A 15,833-nucleotide genomic window follows, 5' to 3' on the forward strand; every position below is an offset into this window, starting at 1 on the left:
TCCTTGTCCAGTATGTGTTTCTCTGTGTGTATGTCTGTGTGTGTGTGAGCACGCACACGTTTTCTTCTCTTTTTTATGGTGCACTTCACTGACACATTTAATAGTCGCTCATTTCCATAGCGTTTGTTCACCATAACTTACAAAGTCAAATTGGAGGATTATATTGTATTTACAAACAAGTTGGCACTTACAGAATAAATTATTGATTCCTCTTTATTTTTTATTTCATTTTACTTTCCTTTTTTCTCCTCTTCTTTTTCACCCCAGGGCATCCAGAATTCAGGCAGAATAGTAAAGCCTGCTGCCCACTGCCATTATGCTACATTAACATGAGTAAATAGGATTCCAGCTGGTACACTCTTTCCCAATGGTTTGCTTGTTGCTGAGAGGCAGTGCCTTCCACCTCAGTTCATGTCCGATGCTCAGGAACTGTTAGTCAAGTGAAAGCAAAGGCTGCATGTTTTCTTCCTCATTCTTATCCAGGCGTTTCAGCACCCCAGGATCCACAACTGACTGAGATCTGCAGAGGGATAACATGTTTATTTGACATTTCTAGATCAAGACAAATAAGGGTAAACCTCAGCTTTCTTTTGTTTATTTTCATTCCTTCTAGGGCTTAAAAATAATGGTACAGCATTGCTCAAGCATCTGATCATTGCACATGGTCAGAAAATACCGTCACGGAGTCATTACATGGCTTTAAAGGGCTGGTTTGTGGATATAGGAGCAAAAGGTGGAATAAAGTAGATCCTCTTTTCTTCAGTGAAACAGTGAAGCAGGGTGCATCCTCAGCACACAACAGATGGCAAACTAAGCAGTCTTTTGTACTGACTTAAGCACTGACCCTCTCTACGAGAAGGTTATATGGCACCAGGCTGGTAAAGAAGGTACAATTCAGCCACCCAGCTGGCTAATGGCACAGTGCAATTAGTGGCATGTGTCAGCTGGAAGCACAAGTTGCTACTTTTCTGAATAGCACTTAAATGCAACAGTGCAAGCTCCTAAGCCAACCCTAGGCAATCCTGCCATGGTCAGCAGGATTTCTGGAGCAGTGGACACATCTGTCAAACTCACTTATATCAGCTCAACTAAACAGAGCTGAGAAGGATGGTAAGAGCAAATTCAATGATGGTTGCAAAATTTCTCCAGATTCTCTGATTCAGTACAGAAGTATAACACTGGTACTGGTACCCTGGAACAGCCATGTGTGAGGGAAAAAGAGGAAACCCAACCTCCAGCAAAATCAAAATGCTCCATTAAAAACAAAGTCCGAAGTGTTAAGATGGGGTCTTACATCACCTATGTCTCAGCTTGTCAAAAAGCAGACACTTCTGGGGTATAATAAAAGCAACCCTTGTTAGATGTTTCCTTTAGTGAGAGGAATCTCATGCTAGAAATGCCTATTTCTCTTCCCTTCTGTAAATATTTGAGATGGCTAGAGCATGTGTACATCTCTGCAGTGTAGGCATCTATTTTTGATCAGTGGAAACACACTGTGACTGCAGCAGTGCTACAGATTTGCCCATCTGGAGGTCTACAGCACAGAGAAAAAACTTTACGAATTCTGACCTCTCCTAAGATAAACATACAGAGTCAATCCCCCACTCTTACAAACTGGCATCATCCACTGAAACCAATGAATGAGGCTGATAGCAGGAGGTAATTTGGTCTTTCTCAAAAAATCTAAAGAAAACCTTCAAAAACACAAGAAAAAACATCTGAATTAAAGTCTAGGTGAAAACTTTAAACATAAAGATATTTTCTTAATAATGCTTACCACATTCTCTTACTAATGCTAAAATCGAGAAAATTAGCTTTAAAAATCTGATGGTCTCTCTTGTGATAAACATAATTTAAAAAATTTAATTAAAACTGTACAATAACCCTCATATAGGATGCTGGTCAGTTCCTCAGGCAAAAATCTAAACGACTGAATTAAAAATGCTCTTTTAAAATCTTCACAAGGTACCATGCCAATGCAAAGCTGATTGAAAATTTGCTGGTGGGAAGCTGTACTCCTGGAAAAGCCAGTTCATCAAGATAAAAAATGCTGTGGAAGCATACTAATTTCAAAGGATTCCAACTGAATGTAAGTACTAATAGGAGACTGAGCCTTTTCCTAGGCTGCCAATGTCTGAGCAACCAAGGTTTCTGGTTCTCATCTGGGAAACTGAAGGGGAGCTGAAAAGGCTGCAAACCTGGCCTCAGATTCCCAGTGAGGCAGTTTTGGCCGCAAATTCCCAGGGCCTCCAAACTCCCTGATGCCAAGGCAGATGTGGAAATGAAACTGCACAAGCCCTGATCTATGGCTTGTAAGCTGAGAAGCCTAATTGCCTTGAAGAAGGAGAAATTGTTTTCATTCAGTTTTAAATCAACATTTACTGTCATGTTTCATTCCATTCAGCAGCAATTCATGAATGCAGGTATGCAAAAGGAAAAACATTTGTGTAAGTCGATGACACCACCAAGCTGTGTGGTGCAGTTGACACGCTGGAGGGAAGGGATGCCATCCAGAGGGACCTTGACTGGCTTGAGAGGTGGGCCCGTGTGAACCTCATGAAGTTCCACAAGGCCAAGTGCAAGGTCCTGCACATGGGTCAGGGCAATCCCAAGCACATATACAGGCTGGGCGTAGAATAGATTGAGAGCAGCCCTGAGGAGAAGGACTGCTGAGGGTGTTGTTGAAGGACACCTGAGGGTGTTGGTTAACGAGAAGCTCCACATGAGCCGGCAATGCACGCTTGCAGCCCAGAAAGCCAACCGTATCCTGGGCTGCATCAAAAGAAGCATGACAAGCAGGTCGAAGGAGGTGATTCTCTCCCTCTACTCCACTCTCGTCAGACCCCACCTGGAGTACTGCATCCAGCTATGGGGCCCCCAACATAAGAAGGACATGGACCTGTTGGAGCGAGGGCCAGGAAGATGATCCAGAGGGCTGGAGCACCTCTCCTATGAAGACAGGCTGAGGGAGTTGGGGTTGTTCAGCCTGGACAAGAGAAGGCTCTGGAGAGACCTTAAAGCAGCCTTCCAGTACCCGAAGGGGGCCTACAAGAAAGCTGAAGAGGGACTTTTTACAAGGGCATGTAGTGATAGGACAAGGGGTAATGGCTTTAAGCTGAAAGAGGGTAGATTTAAGTTAGATATTAGGAAGAAATTCTTCACCGTGAGGGTGGTGAGGCACTGGAACAGGTTGCCCAGAGAAGTTGTGGATGCCCCAACCCTGGAAGTGTTCAAGGCCAGGTTGGACGGGGCTTTGCGCAGCCTGGTCTAGTGGAAGGTGTCCCCGCCCATGGCAGGGGGATTGGAACTAGATGATCTTTAAGGTACCTTCCAACCTAAACCGTTCTATGATTCTATGAAGTCTATAGCACCTTCTGTCTACATCTCCCAAATAACTTTACAGACGTTACTGAATAAATTCTCACAAATGAAAGGACAGAGTTGTAGTACAAAGCCCCATTGCAAAGGTGAGGAACCAAAGCCACACACAGATACTTTGCAAAGCTGATCAACACAGACATCTGCCCTGCAGGGTTAGGTGAGAAGAAGATGCAGGTCTCCAGCTGGGTGCCTCAGCCATGAGAGCCATGGGTGGATGCAGCCACAGGCTAAACATGACTGCTGAGACAGCTGCAATAGTGTCACATGACATGAACACATTCTCCCCAGAGGTCTGTGCTACAGGTGGGATTAATTCCTCCTTATCTCCACCACCCTCACCACGATCAGCCTTCTGAAAGTAGAGATCATCCAATTCACCAAAAGTTTAATGAGATCTGGAGGAATGTCACTGGTTCATACAGGGGCAAAAATGATTAACAAAGAAATGAATTCTCAGCAGGATTTTGGTTTAAGAAGGATATTCTTTCAGAGTAATAAACTAATTTTAAAATGGCAAGCCAAATTAAACAAGATAATTGTTGGAGATCTGCTAGATGCTTGTGAAATTGGTTCTATGAAGTTACGCGCTTTTCATTGACTTACTGTCATGGTTTTTTATATGTTAAAAACCTTCTTCTGCACTAACATACCACACTGAGTGTGGTTTTAAACTGAGGGAAACAATCCATCAGGTGCCGATTTCAAGTTAAATTTAATTTTTAATGAAATAGAGTTTAGCTGGTTTACCTTAACTTTTCTATTTCTGTTTCAACACAAGCTGTGCACTTAACACATCAAAGTCCTGGGACTTTCTGTCCATCTTACCACCGCTCCCTTCTACTTGGTACTAGCACAGTAAGTCTACTTAGTACTTTTTATATCCAACAACAGGGAAGGAGGATCCCAGCAGGCGCTGTGGACACGCCAACTGAAAAAAAATGCAAAAAAGGTGAGGAAATTTCTGCTTGTTATTATGTAGATACAAGTTTCAGCATGCTTATTTTTCTGCAGTATGTCTCCTACTGTGTCAGCTAACCCAGACTGAAAGAATGTCAATTTGAAGTTTACACTGAAGTGTAATTCTGCATGAAGAATTTTTCAAGCACAAGTTAAATGACAATAAAACAGGTAAGCGTGCGAAAGCATTATTCGAGAAAGAATGAACAATCTGGTCAACCCACTGCTTTTCCATTTAATAATGTGCTTGCCCAGGATCGTCTGGAAAAGTCTGCTCCAAAGGGTCTTGTCACAGGCCTTCTCATGTTTTTGCATCCTGGGATGAAGCTATTTACTCTCATGATTTCATTTTGCAACAGTAAGACTTCTGCATTTCAGCTCCTAAATTCCACCCTTGTCTCCAAGACAGCTTCTCTATTGTCTCATAATTCTTGTATTACATGCAAATCATATATAAATTTATTGCTCATTTTTCCCCTTCCCCTGGCTCTTTGCTGTCCCATTTTCTCCGTTACTTGTGTTAATTGCCTTCAGGACCTTTTTTAACTTCTCCTCATTCCCATCCAGTCTCTTGCTATTTCCCGCTTCCAACGCACTGTAGGTTTTTTTCAACACAAAATCCTTAAATTTCACTGCTTTTTTTCTTTTTTATTCCTATGGCAATCTCCTGTTGTCTCCTCTCCATTTCCCCAAAAATATCTCCCTTTCAAACCGCACTGTCCTCCCCAATCTATGGAATATTTTCCAGCCAAAATCATCTTCCCAGCTGTGGAGTCTGAAAATATTTTATCCTGTTTGATCTGCTTCCAGAGTCTCCTTTTTGCATCAAATGCCATCTCCTGAAACTGAATTCTCAACTTAGCATATTCTGACTTAATTTTAATGAGTTTATATACTGTTTTCTGCCCTGTTTGTTCTGTTCTGATTCATTGCTAGGCCTACTCCTTATGAGCTGCACTCTGACTTTTGCTGCCCTGCTCAACCTTTTCTATCATCACCCTGCTGCAACCCTTCCCTTTTCTCTTCTACTGCCCTGGCAAGGTTGTACCAGATTTACCCCTCCCAAGTGAATCACCTCACTGCTTCCGTAGTTATTGGAGAGGTAACTAACCTCTCCCTAGACTTTACTTGATTTTGAATGGTAAAATGCAGCAAGCAATTATACTGTATCTTCTCAAAGAGAAGAATATCAGAACACCAGGATGTTTGCCAGACTCAAGTATAACAATTGGCACTGATTTTTGTCCTGGTTCTCCTCATCACTTTTTCTCATGTTGTGTTCAGTCACTGTGACTGACAGTTCAGATGCTGTAAATGTCCTGGCACCTACAGGCTGGCAGATACCAGGCACTGGGCTATGAGATGGAGCAATGTAAGAGTTATCATCACCACCCAACTACATAATTGGCCCCAATTTACCCTTTGCACCGAGGCTCACTCCAGCTAGCACTATCTTTCTAATACTTACTGTAGGCTGGGGTGGGATATCAGCTTACTCCAGACAGTACTGTATACATTACCTATACAGCTCCATGGAAATAATTAGCTGTACTGAGCTCACAACTCACATGTGTAATAATCAACACTATGGTCTATAATCAACAGTGATCTTCTTAAGAAAGGAAAAAAAAAAAAAAGGTCCTCATACATAATAAACTGAGGGAACTACCTGCAGCTTCATAAAAGAGGAGGAAAGCAAATGTTAACCTCATAGCAATACTAGAAGACCACAGTACCTTTAACCCACCTTTTCATGGATTTGGGAGAAAGGTCCTTTTCTATATCTTTTGCAGGAGCATTGTAGGAGTCCGCATTGCATTCACTGTCATCATCGTATTCATGGTCAAGCAATGTTCTTGCCCACGTTCCCATGTCGTAGGGGGGCAACATTCCTCCAAATTCTGAAGGCAGGATCTCAGGGTGTATTAGCTGATGCAGGCTGTTGAGGTTATTACCATGCAGGAATATCTGTACATACACATGCAGGTAAAAACAAAGCAGTATCACAAAAATCATCGAAGCCCAAATTACATCATCATTATTAGAGGACATTGTACAGTTGCAATATTCTGGCTGTGCTGGGCTAACAGGGATGGCCATCAACGCACATATCACCTCTGCCTTAAGCGTAGCCAGACTGTGTTCATAAACCTACAAAGTGATTAAAGCATAAATGACTTAAAATGTGTGCAGGAAAAGAGGCCTAAGGATGGTAAGAACTGATGCCAGGTAACTAGATAGACTGAAGATTAGAGAGACAGACTGCCCATCTTCTGTTATTTGCTTTCCCTAATCCTGTGAATTAAATTAAGTGAGTAAATTAAGAACATAAATAATAAATAAAATTAATATTCACCATATACATTAAGGAATATATATTGACTTTCAGCATCCAGCCACGAGTTCTATAAATAAGATAAATAGTGCAGTGTAATGAAAACTCCACTGGAAAGCTTTTCTTCCTTAATATGGTGGTACTAGTAACTGCTATCCATACTTGACAATATATGAAGTAAGTAATAACAGTAAAATAATTTCTGTGACAACAATGAGGGAATAGGTGATGGACTACTTGATATTTTCCATCAGTGTTTTGGTAGACTGATTTATTTTCAGACATGCTTCACATTTATATAAATGCATATGAATACTTGTGTTTATGTTTATATTTAACCTTTGTTTCACCTCAGAGACCTGAGGAATGTGTGGCCGATGAGCACTACAAACAGAACACCTCTGAATTTGGACAGCCTTCTCCCACAGATACTAGGGTCCTGCAGACCTTCCACTGGGAGGCAATGCCTGCTCTTGGGTATGGCTACACAGACAGGTCACATCAGCTGTTTCTAGACTAAAAAGTAAGATGGGTCAGGAGTCACTTTCTGGGACTAGGAGCAAGTGCCATGGCACAGTTCGCATCCATATGGTTAAATTCCTTTCATCTCCAGAACAAGCTCACCTCATCCATACTGTTCACTGGTCCATGCCATCCCCAAATTGCTCCTGGGCAACGTCTAAGAAAGCACCAGCTGGCACCGGTCAGTGCCATGCCAGAAAGTGCCCATACAATTAAACAGTAGGAATGGCAGTGCCCAGCCCTTTTTAATTTACTAGCACTGAAATAACCAGGAAGGCATGGTAGGTTGTTGCCTCCAAAAAGCTATATGCTGCCTCTCATTCCCCACAGGGCAGGCAGAGGTGTGTGCACAGACAGACATCAAGCGCTATCCATTCACATCCCACTTCACCTTGCAGGGACTTCTCTGGACAGCTATACCCCTAGCATGATTTATCAAGAGTTAAATTCAAAAGGCAGAAAACCATAAAGACCAAATATATGCTTGTCTTGTATTGCTTATTTCAGCCCATCTTCCAATCAGCTGCAGAGACAGGAAGCTTAATATGACCATGCAAACCCAGTAATGTTCTTCAATCTCAGAAAGGAATTTATCCTTGTGTGAAAGAACAAATATTTATGGTGAAAGTAATTTGTTTCATGGTGCCTTTCCAACTGAACGTTTCACTTATTAGCAATTGTTTTTATACATGCCTAGTACTACATTTATCTGAATATAGCTATCAGTTGCAAACCTAGCAGACATATTAAAAAATACAAAATAATTCAGAATAAACACGATAGATAAATAACAAGACTGATAAAATTCTGACGAGAATTCTGTTGGGTTTAGGGTTTTTTTCACAATCATTCATTCTGCCTCTGCTGGTTTTTTTTAAAGCTGATTTTAAAATTTATGTGCTTGGCATAACTTTCACATTTTGACACTAAGTTTTGGACTCTACATTGATACTTAACCACCTGACTACTTCTTATAGGCATTCAGTATTGACAAAAACAGTTGTAAAAAGTCAGCATTTCTGACAATATATGCCACTGATTTAGGTGTCTAAATAAAAATTTAGATGCTAACTGATAAGCACCCATGTTCAACTCCCTTGTCACTTATTTTTAATGTTGTAACACAACCATGAGCTGTACTTTACTCCCTGGTTATGTATACGCAGCACTTGACTTGACTTAGAAAGGCCTCAAACATATCTGGCACTATAATGTTCTTTGTTGAAGCTGTGGTCAATGGAGTGCGACTGAATCCTGCAAAATAGGGTTTCATTTGCATATTTATAACAGATATTACGTAAAAGGCTTTGTGATCTATAGCTCAAAATCTGTGAATACCAGAGGACTCTCAAGCATAATTTGTCAGTAAAAAACAGCTAAACACCAAGGATCATTGTGGCCTTGTAGATTGTGTTTGAGGAGAGAAAATACAGAGTTGCTTAGAGAGCTGACCCCATTTAAAAAAAAAAAAAAAAAAAAATCATCACATTCTTTGTAGTGGTTTTGTACGTGATGCTGATTGTGTTTTCCTGGATGACAAATATCCTGTTACAGAAATATCTTTCTATGTCCTATCACCACCAAGCTCTAATTTAATTGCACTGATGCAAATGCTGCAAATTCAGCAACATCTCAGAGACTGCTCGTGCTTATGCACAGATGCATGCACACAAATTTCCTTTCATTGGTTTTCATTCAAATCAGTTTTTTCAAACTACTATATGCCAGCTGTGTATTTTAGTTCATGCTAATGTCAAGGAAATCACACTAGGAAAGGAATTCATACTTACTACCTCTGTTCTTAGAAGAAAGACACAAATAATTTTAATGGAAATTGAATAGAATTGAATTGAATAGGATCTTAATAGAAACTGTAATGTTGGTGATATTTTTAATAAAACCCAGAGGAAAGCATATGCTTACATTTTAAAATATACTTAAGGGGACTGCTTGACTGTGTCCTTCAAGGATAACACTGTATAAGTTTCTAAAACAGTTAAAGATACTCTTTAAAAACCAGATGTATTTAAATACTTTCCACCAATAGCAAGCTGATATATTGTGTATATCTACTTTATTAGAGTATGATACATCCGCTGACTACAACTGCTAGGTAATGGACAATTAAACAGAAGAATACCCGTTTACGTGTCTTCTCCTTTAAAAAGGGCCGTATAACTGTGTAGAGGGCATGGATATACCACGGCTGATTGACGAAATGTATTCCTCCAAACCGAGCTGGAAAGCTGTCCTGTATGTCACAAAACAAATACATACCACATGAGTTGGCTCTTAACAGAAGTTGCACATGCATCAGATAACTTTTTTTATGCTGAATGCTTTCATTTTAATAATTAACCTTAAAAAAGAAGAAACATTCTTCAAAACTGTGTCCTATCAGTTGAGTTCCAACCTTCCACACGAAGCTGCAACACACCCTGGACAGAGCGGTGAGGAAGGGTGCTGAGATAGCTATGGTATTTGAATAAAGGCACGGCATTTCTAACCTCAAGAAATGTTTTAAACATTTATGATTTGCTCATAATCCATCTACGCAATATATTTTTCTCTTTTCCATGTCTACGAATTTTATTTATTTTTAACAGTAACCATCTCAACTCTCCCAGTGCCGTTGAAGAACACTAGAAACGTCCCTCTTGTTTCCACCTTAAAAAGAAAGTGCAAATCTAAACTACTATTCAAAATGTCTCCAATATTATTCATATTTCATAAAACTGAGAATGCATTAAACATTATGCATAAACTGTTATGCAATATCCATGATAGTAATTCTTGTCACATAGTCAGAGGCCTTCTGGGAGCCTAAATGTAAGGATAGCATATCTGTATCGAAGCAATGACTTCTCTTCTATCTTACTGAAAAACACAGGGAGCAGACAACTCATAAGGGAAGATTCTGATCTACATTTTCAATTTCTGAGTCAGAATAAACCAGAGGGTTTGGCAGTTTGAAGAGGGCAGCCACTCTGTCCTGGAATACTATTGCCAAATTCATCTCATGTCCTCATTTTTTCTTTCCCTGGCTGATCATACACTGAAACAATGCCATAAGCTGCTGCCATCTCCTATATTGCCTAGAGTTGCAGTACTGAGCAAGGAAACAAGAGGCCAGTCAGCCTCACCTCCATCCCTGGGAAGATGATGGAACAGCTCGTTCTGGGCATCATCTCAAAGCATCTGGAGGAAAAGAAGGTTATCAGAAGTAGTCAACATGGATTCACAAAGGGGAAGTCATGTCTGACCAATCTGATAGCCTTCTACGATGGCATGACTGGATGGATAGATGAGGGGAGGGCAGTGGATGTTGTCTGCCTTGACTTCAGCAAGGCTTTCAACACTGTCTCCCACATCATCCTCATAGACAAGCTTAGGAAGTGTGGGTTAGATGAATGGACAGTGGGGTGGATTGAAAAGTGGCTGATAGATAGTGCTCAGAGGGTTGTGATTAGTGGCACAGAGTCTAGTTGGAGGTGTGTAACAAGTGGTGTTCTCCAGGGGTCAGTACTGGGTCCAGTCCTATTCAATATATTCATCAATGACCTGCATGAAGGGATAGAGCGTGCCCTCAGCAAGTTTGCTAGTGACACAAAATTGGGAGGGGTGGCAGACACACCAGAAGGCTGCACTGCCATTCAGTGTGACCTGGACAGGCTGGAGAGTTGGGCAGAGAGGAACCTTATGAAATTCCACAAAGGCAAGTGTAGTGTACTGCACCTGGGGAGGAATAACCCCATGCATCAGCACAGGTTAGGGGCTGACCTGCTGGAAACCAGCTCTGTGGAAGGGAGTCCTGGTGGACAACAGGATGACCATGAGCCAGCAATGTGCCATTGTGGCCAAGAAGGCCAATGGCATCCACTACCATGGACTTCAGGAGGGCTGACTTCAGCCTGTTCAGGACACTTGTGGAAAGGATCCCTTGGGAGATGGTCCTGAAGGGCAAAGGGGTCCAGGAAGGCTGGGCCTTCTTCAAGAAGGAAAACTTAAAGGCACAGGAGCAGGCAGTCCCCATGTGCCATAAGAAGAGCTGTCGGGGAAGACGACCAGCCTGGCTGAACGGGGCGCTTTTGCTGGGACTCAGGAAAAAAAGGAGAGTTTATCACCTTTGGAAGAAGGGGCAGGCAACTGAAGAAGAGGACAAGGGTCTTGTTAGGTCATGCAGCGAAGAAATTAGAAAGGCAAAAGCCCAGCTAGAGCTCCATCTGGCCATGGTTCTAAGGGATAACAAAAAATGTTTTTACAAATATATTAACAATAGAAAGAGAGCCAAGGAGAATCTCCATCCTTCATTGGATGCAGGGGCAAACATTTTCACCAAGGATGAGGAAAAGGCTGAGGTACTTAATGCCTTCTTTGCCTCAGTCTTTAATAGCCAGACCAGGTATCCTCAGGGTATTCAGCTCCCTGAGCTGGAAGACAAGGATGGAGAGCAAAATAAACTCCCAGTGATCCAGGAGGAAGCAGTTAACGACCTGCTACACCACCTGGATACTCACAAGTCTATGGGGCCTGATGGCATTCACCCAAGAGTACTGAGGGAGCTGGCGGAGGAGCTTGCCAAGCCACTCTGCATCATTTATCAACACTCCTGGTTAACAGGGGAGGCCCCAGATGAGTGGAGGCTTGCCAATGTGACGCCCATCTACAAGAAGGGCCTGCCTCATAGATGAGGGAAAGGCTGTGGATGTTGCCTATCCAGACTTTAGTAAAGCCTTCGACACTGTCTCCCACAGCATTCTCCTGGAGAAGCTGGCGACTTGTGGCTCAGACAGGTGCACTCTTCGCTGGGTAAAAAAACTGGCTGGATGGCCGAGCCCAGAGAGTTGTGGTGAATGGAGTGAAATCCAGTTGGCGGCCGGTGACAAGCGGAGTCCCCCAGGGCTCAGTTTTGGGGCCGGTCTTGTTTAATATATTTATCCATGATCTGGATGAGGGGATTGAGTGCACCCTCAGCAAGTTTGCAGAGGACACCGAGTTGGGTGGGAGTGTTGATCTGCTCAAGGGTCGGAAGGCTCTGCAGAGGGATCTGGACAGGCTGGATCCATGGGCCCAGGCCAACTGGATGAGGTTCAACAAGGCCAAGTGCCGGGTCCTGCACTTGGGTCACAACAACCCCACGCAACGCTACAGGCTTGGGGGAAAGCTCCCCAACGGAAAAGGACCTGAGGGTGCTGGTTGACAGCCGGCTGAAGATGAGCCAGCAGTGTGCCCAGGTGGCCAAGAAGGCCAACGGCATCCTGGCCTGTATCAGAAATAGTGTGGCCAGCAGGAGTAGGGAGGTGATCGTGCCCCTGTACTCGGCGCTGGTGAGGCCGCACCTTGAACACTGTGTTCAGTTTTGGGCCCCTCACTACAAGAAGGACACTGAGGTGCTGGAGCGTGTCCAGAGAAGGGCGATGAAGCTGGTGAGGGGTCTGGAGCACAAGTCTTATGAGGAGCAGCTGAGGGAACTGGGGTTGTTTAGTCTGGAGAAGAGGAGGCTGAGGGGAGACCTTATCGCTCTCTACCATTACCTGAAAGGGGGTTGTGGTGAGGTGGGTGTTGGCCTCTTCTCTCAAGTGACTAGCGACAGGACAAGAGGAAATGGCCTCAAGTTGTGCCAGGGGAGGTTTAGGCTGGGTATTAGGAAAAATTTCTTTACTGAGAGAGTGGTAAAGCATTGGAACAGGCTGCCCAGGGAGGTGGTGGAGTCACCATCACTGGAGGTGTTCAAGGAACATGTAGACGTGGCATTGCAGGACATGGTTTAGTGGACATGGTGGTGTTGGGTTGATGGTTGGACTTGATGACCTTATAGTTCTTTTCCAACCTTAATGATTCAGTGATTCTGTGATGCTGGGGTGCATCCAGAAGAGTGTGGCTAGCATGTCAAGGGAGGTTATACTCCCCCTCTACTCTGTCCTGCTGAGGCCGCATCTGGAGTACTGTGTCCAGTTCTGGGCTCTCCAGTTCAAGAAGGACAGGGAGCTGCTGGAGAGGGTACAGCAAAGGGCTACAAAGATGACTAGGGGACTGGAACATCTTTCTTATGAGGAAAAGCTGAGGGACTTGGGTCTTTTTAGTCTGGAGAAGATTGGGGGGGGGGGGATCTTATTAATGCTTATAAATACTTAAGGGGTGGGTGCCTGGAGGATGGGACCAGTCTTTTTTCTGTGGTGCCCAGTGACAGGACAAGAGGTAACGGGTACAAACTAGATCACAGGAAGTTCCATCTAAACATGAGGAGGAACTTCTTCACTTTGAGGGTGGCAGAGCACTGGAACAAGCTGCCCAGAGAGGTTGTGGAGTCTCCTTCTCTGGAGATATTCAAAACTCACCTGGACACATTCCTGTGCAATCTGCTCTAGGTGAACCTGCTCTGGCGGGGGGGGTTGGACTAGATGATCTCCAGAGGTCCCTTCCAACCCTATCATTCTGTGATTCTGTGTAAACAGGCATGTAAATTGACGCATGTCCCCTTTTGTTTTCATGGGTTATGTCAGAACCTTCTCACTGTTTAGGTATACAGGCTTACTAAATTAATGGCTTTCATTTGAACCTTATTCAACAGGTGGTCTACTCTAGGCAGCCATGCTAGTCACTTAGGTCAAAACCAGATTCCTCACAGCAGCAGCAATTCCACTTGCTGGCTTGACAATACAGGTACAAACAAGGACATGCTTCCCAACTACACTTCCTCTTCCTGTGTGGATGCAGTAAAGGCAGCTTCAGGGGTGTGTCAGTGGGATCAAGGCTCAAAAGGAGGCAATCAAATGGTGCAAATAGACATATTTTGTCCCTTCTGGAGACAAGACAGCAGGCCATATAGAAGCATCCAACAGTCTAGATATAATCCACAAAGTACTAGTTGAAGCATACTGATTTAAGGTCTTACAGCACACAGTAAAAAAATGGCTCTACCAACCAATCAAGAACTGCCAGATAAGGAAGGCAAGAAACTGTAGGAATGAAATCTTCAATAAATGTTTCCAGATAGGAATACAGTTTGAAAAAGTGCATGTGCCAAGCAACCTCCTTAGTTCTGTGAATGTGTACAGAGCTGTAGGAATAATGAAGCCAGAAGTCACTTGCTCCTCTCAGAAGTACCATTCAAATACAGGCAGGCACTCTTAACCCAGGGGGTGTTCACATCAGGGTGCCACCTGCCTCCAAACTGCAACAACTTGGTGGATTACCAGATGAAATATTTTCCATCAATGACTCAGCAATAAACTACTGGGAGGATGACAGCTACAACACACACCACTAACATCTGGCTGGCCACAGCACAACAGTCAATGCAATTAACAGTCTATTTTACATATTTTCTCCGGAAACATTTGGTTAACAGCAGCATTGAAATAAAACAATCCTATTGAAAGACTGTGCTACAGAAGCATCATCCTGCTAAATGCCTAGCTCCTGCCAGTGCTGACTAAATGTCAAACAGGATGGTTGATAGTTTGACATATAATTCACCCTGTTCAGTATCATAAATCCCCAAACACCATTTTGAGAACACAACCTCTGATGCACAAAAGGTAGTAAATTATGTCCCTATCACAGCAATCCAACAAATCCATTAGGAAGGATAAATCATTGGATGACACCTTAACCTTTAGTTGCAGGAGATACCATTCATCTACAGAAGGTTGTGTTTATTTGGTTTATCATGGCTGCTGCTCCAGCAAAGAAGTCCGGTACAGCTTGCTGCGTACCATGCACAAAAAAGCATATACTAGACCTGCAGAAGATACCTTTCGCTAGTTTCATCTAGATGTTTTTGAAAATATCTTCAGAGTTAACTCTGGAATGGTGTGTTAAGCCTTGTGGGGGTCAAACACTTTTATAATGTAGGCACTATGGCAGACAGCAAAGCAAATCAGCCATTCCTGGTCGCATGTCTTCTTGCAAGATTTTGTAAGCTTTTAAATTAATACAAGTGTCCTAAAACTTACACACCCCAAGTTATGAAATGTTTGTTCTTTATTGCTCAAAAAATGTCTCCCACAGAAACTGAAGCCAATTTGTGAATGAGAAGATCTCCATATGCAAACAGGCGTGCGCACACACACAGATTCAGAGCCGAGAGCCAAAGGTATTTGTATTCTACCGTGGGCTCAGAATGGATGACTTGTCAATACTCGGTTATTTATAAAGATTTAAATTTCTAGCAGATAAAAGGCGTATCTTTAGAAAGTACCACTTTGACACTTCCACTATCTTTTTCTGCATCTTGGAATCCATTTACAGGGAGAGTCATAAATATATGTGGAATGATCCTCAAATAGAAGACGCCACTTGATATTAAAAGCCAATCTGTCTCCGTGTTTTTCAGCAAGTCTAAAGGCATTTTCCAGAACTGCCTAAAGAAGTTGGGTATTTAACAATCTCTGTGAGTCAACTGAGGTGCCCAAATACAGGAGCACTTCCTAAGGGGTAATTAGGAACCCCCAAATTTGGGCCCAGAAAGAGAAAGGGTGATTTGGTCAGAATGATCCTGCATTGCACACAGTGCTGGGACTAGAATTCAACAGGTGCTGAATGCAGATCCAAAACCCAATCTCAACAGCACCTGGTGAGAAAATAAAAAAGCAGAATAAGCAACCACAGCTGCTGAAGAAACAGGTGTCAGAAG

The 15,833-nt window shown here is 42.9% G+C and overlaps 1 protein-coding gene across 1 annotated transcript in view; it reads right to left on the reverse strand.

The window, feature by feature from the left end:
- Positions 1 to 432: 432 nt before the first annotated feature.
- CLVS2 (clavesin 2) overlaps positions 433 to 15,833 on the reverse strand; it is a 56,008-nt gene continuing 40,607 nt past the window's right edge. Inside the window, exons 3-5 of the mRNA XM_059835702.1 lie at positions 9,336 to 9,446; positions 6,086 to 6,306; positions 433 to 520 (exon numbers count right to left, since the gene is read on the reverse strand). Coding sequence (XP_059691685.1) covers positions 433 to 520; positions 6,086 to 6,306; positions 9,336 to 9,446 — 420 coding nt within the window. The remainder of the gene's footprint in view (positions 521 to 6,085; positions 6,307 to 9,335; positions 9,447 to 15,833) is intronic.

The sequence above is a fragment of the Gavia stellata genome, chromosome 2 (genome assembly GCF_030936135.1).
Source record: "Gavia stellata isolate bGavSte3 chromosome 2, bGavSte3.hap2, whole genome shotgun sequence".
NCBI classification, from domain to species: domain Eukaryota; kingdom Metazoa; phylum Chordata; class Aves; order Gaviiformes; family Gaviidae; genus Gavia; species Gavia stellata.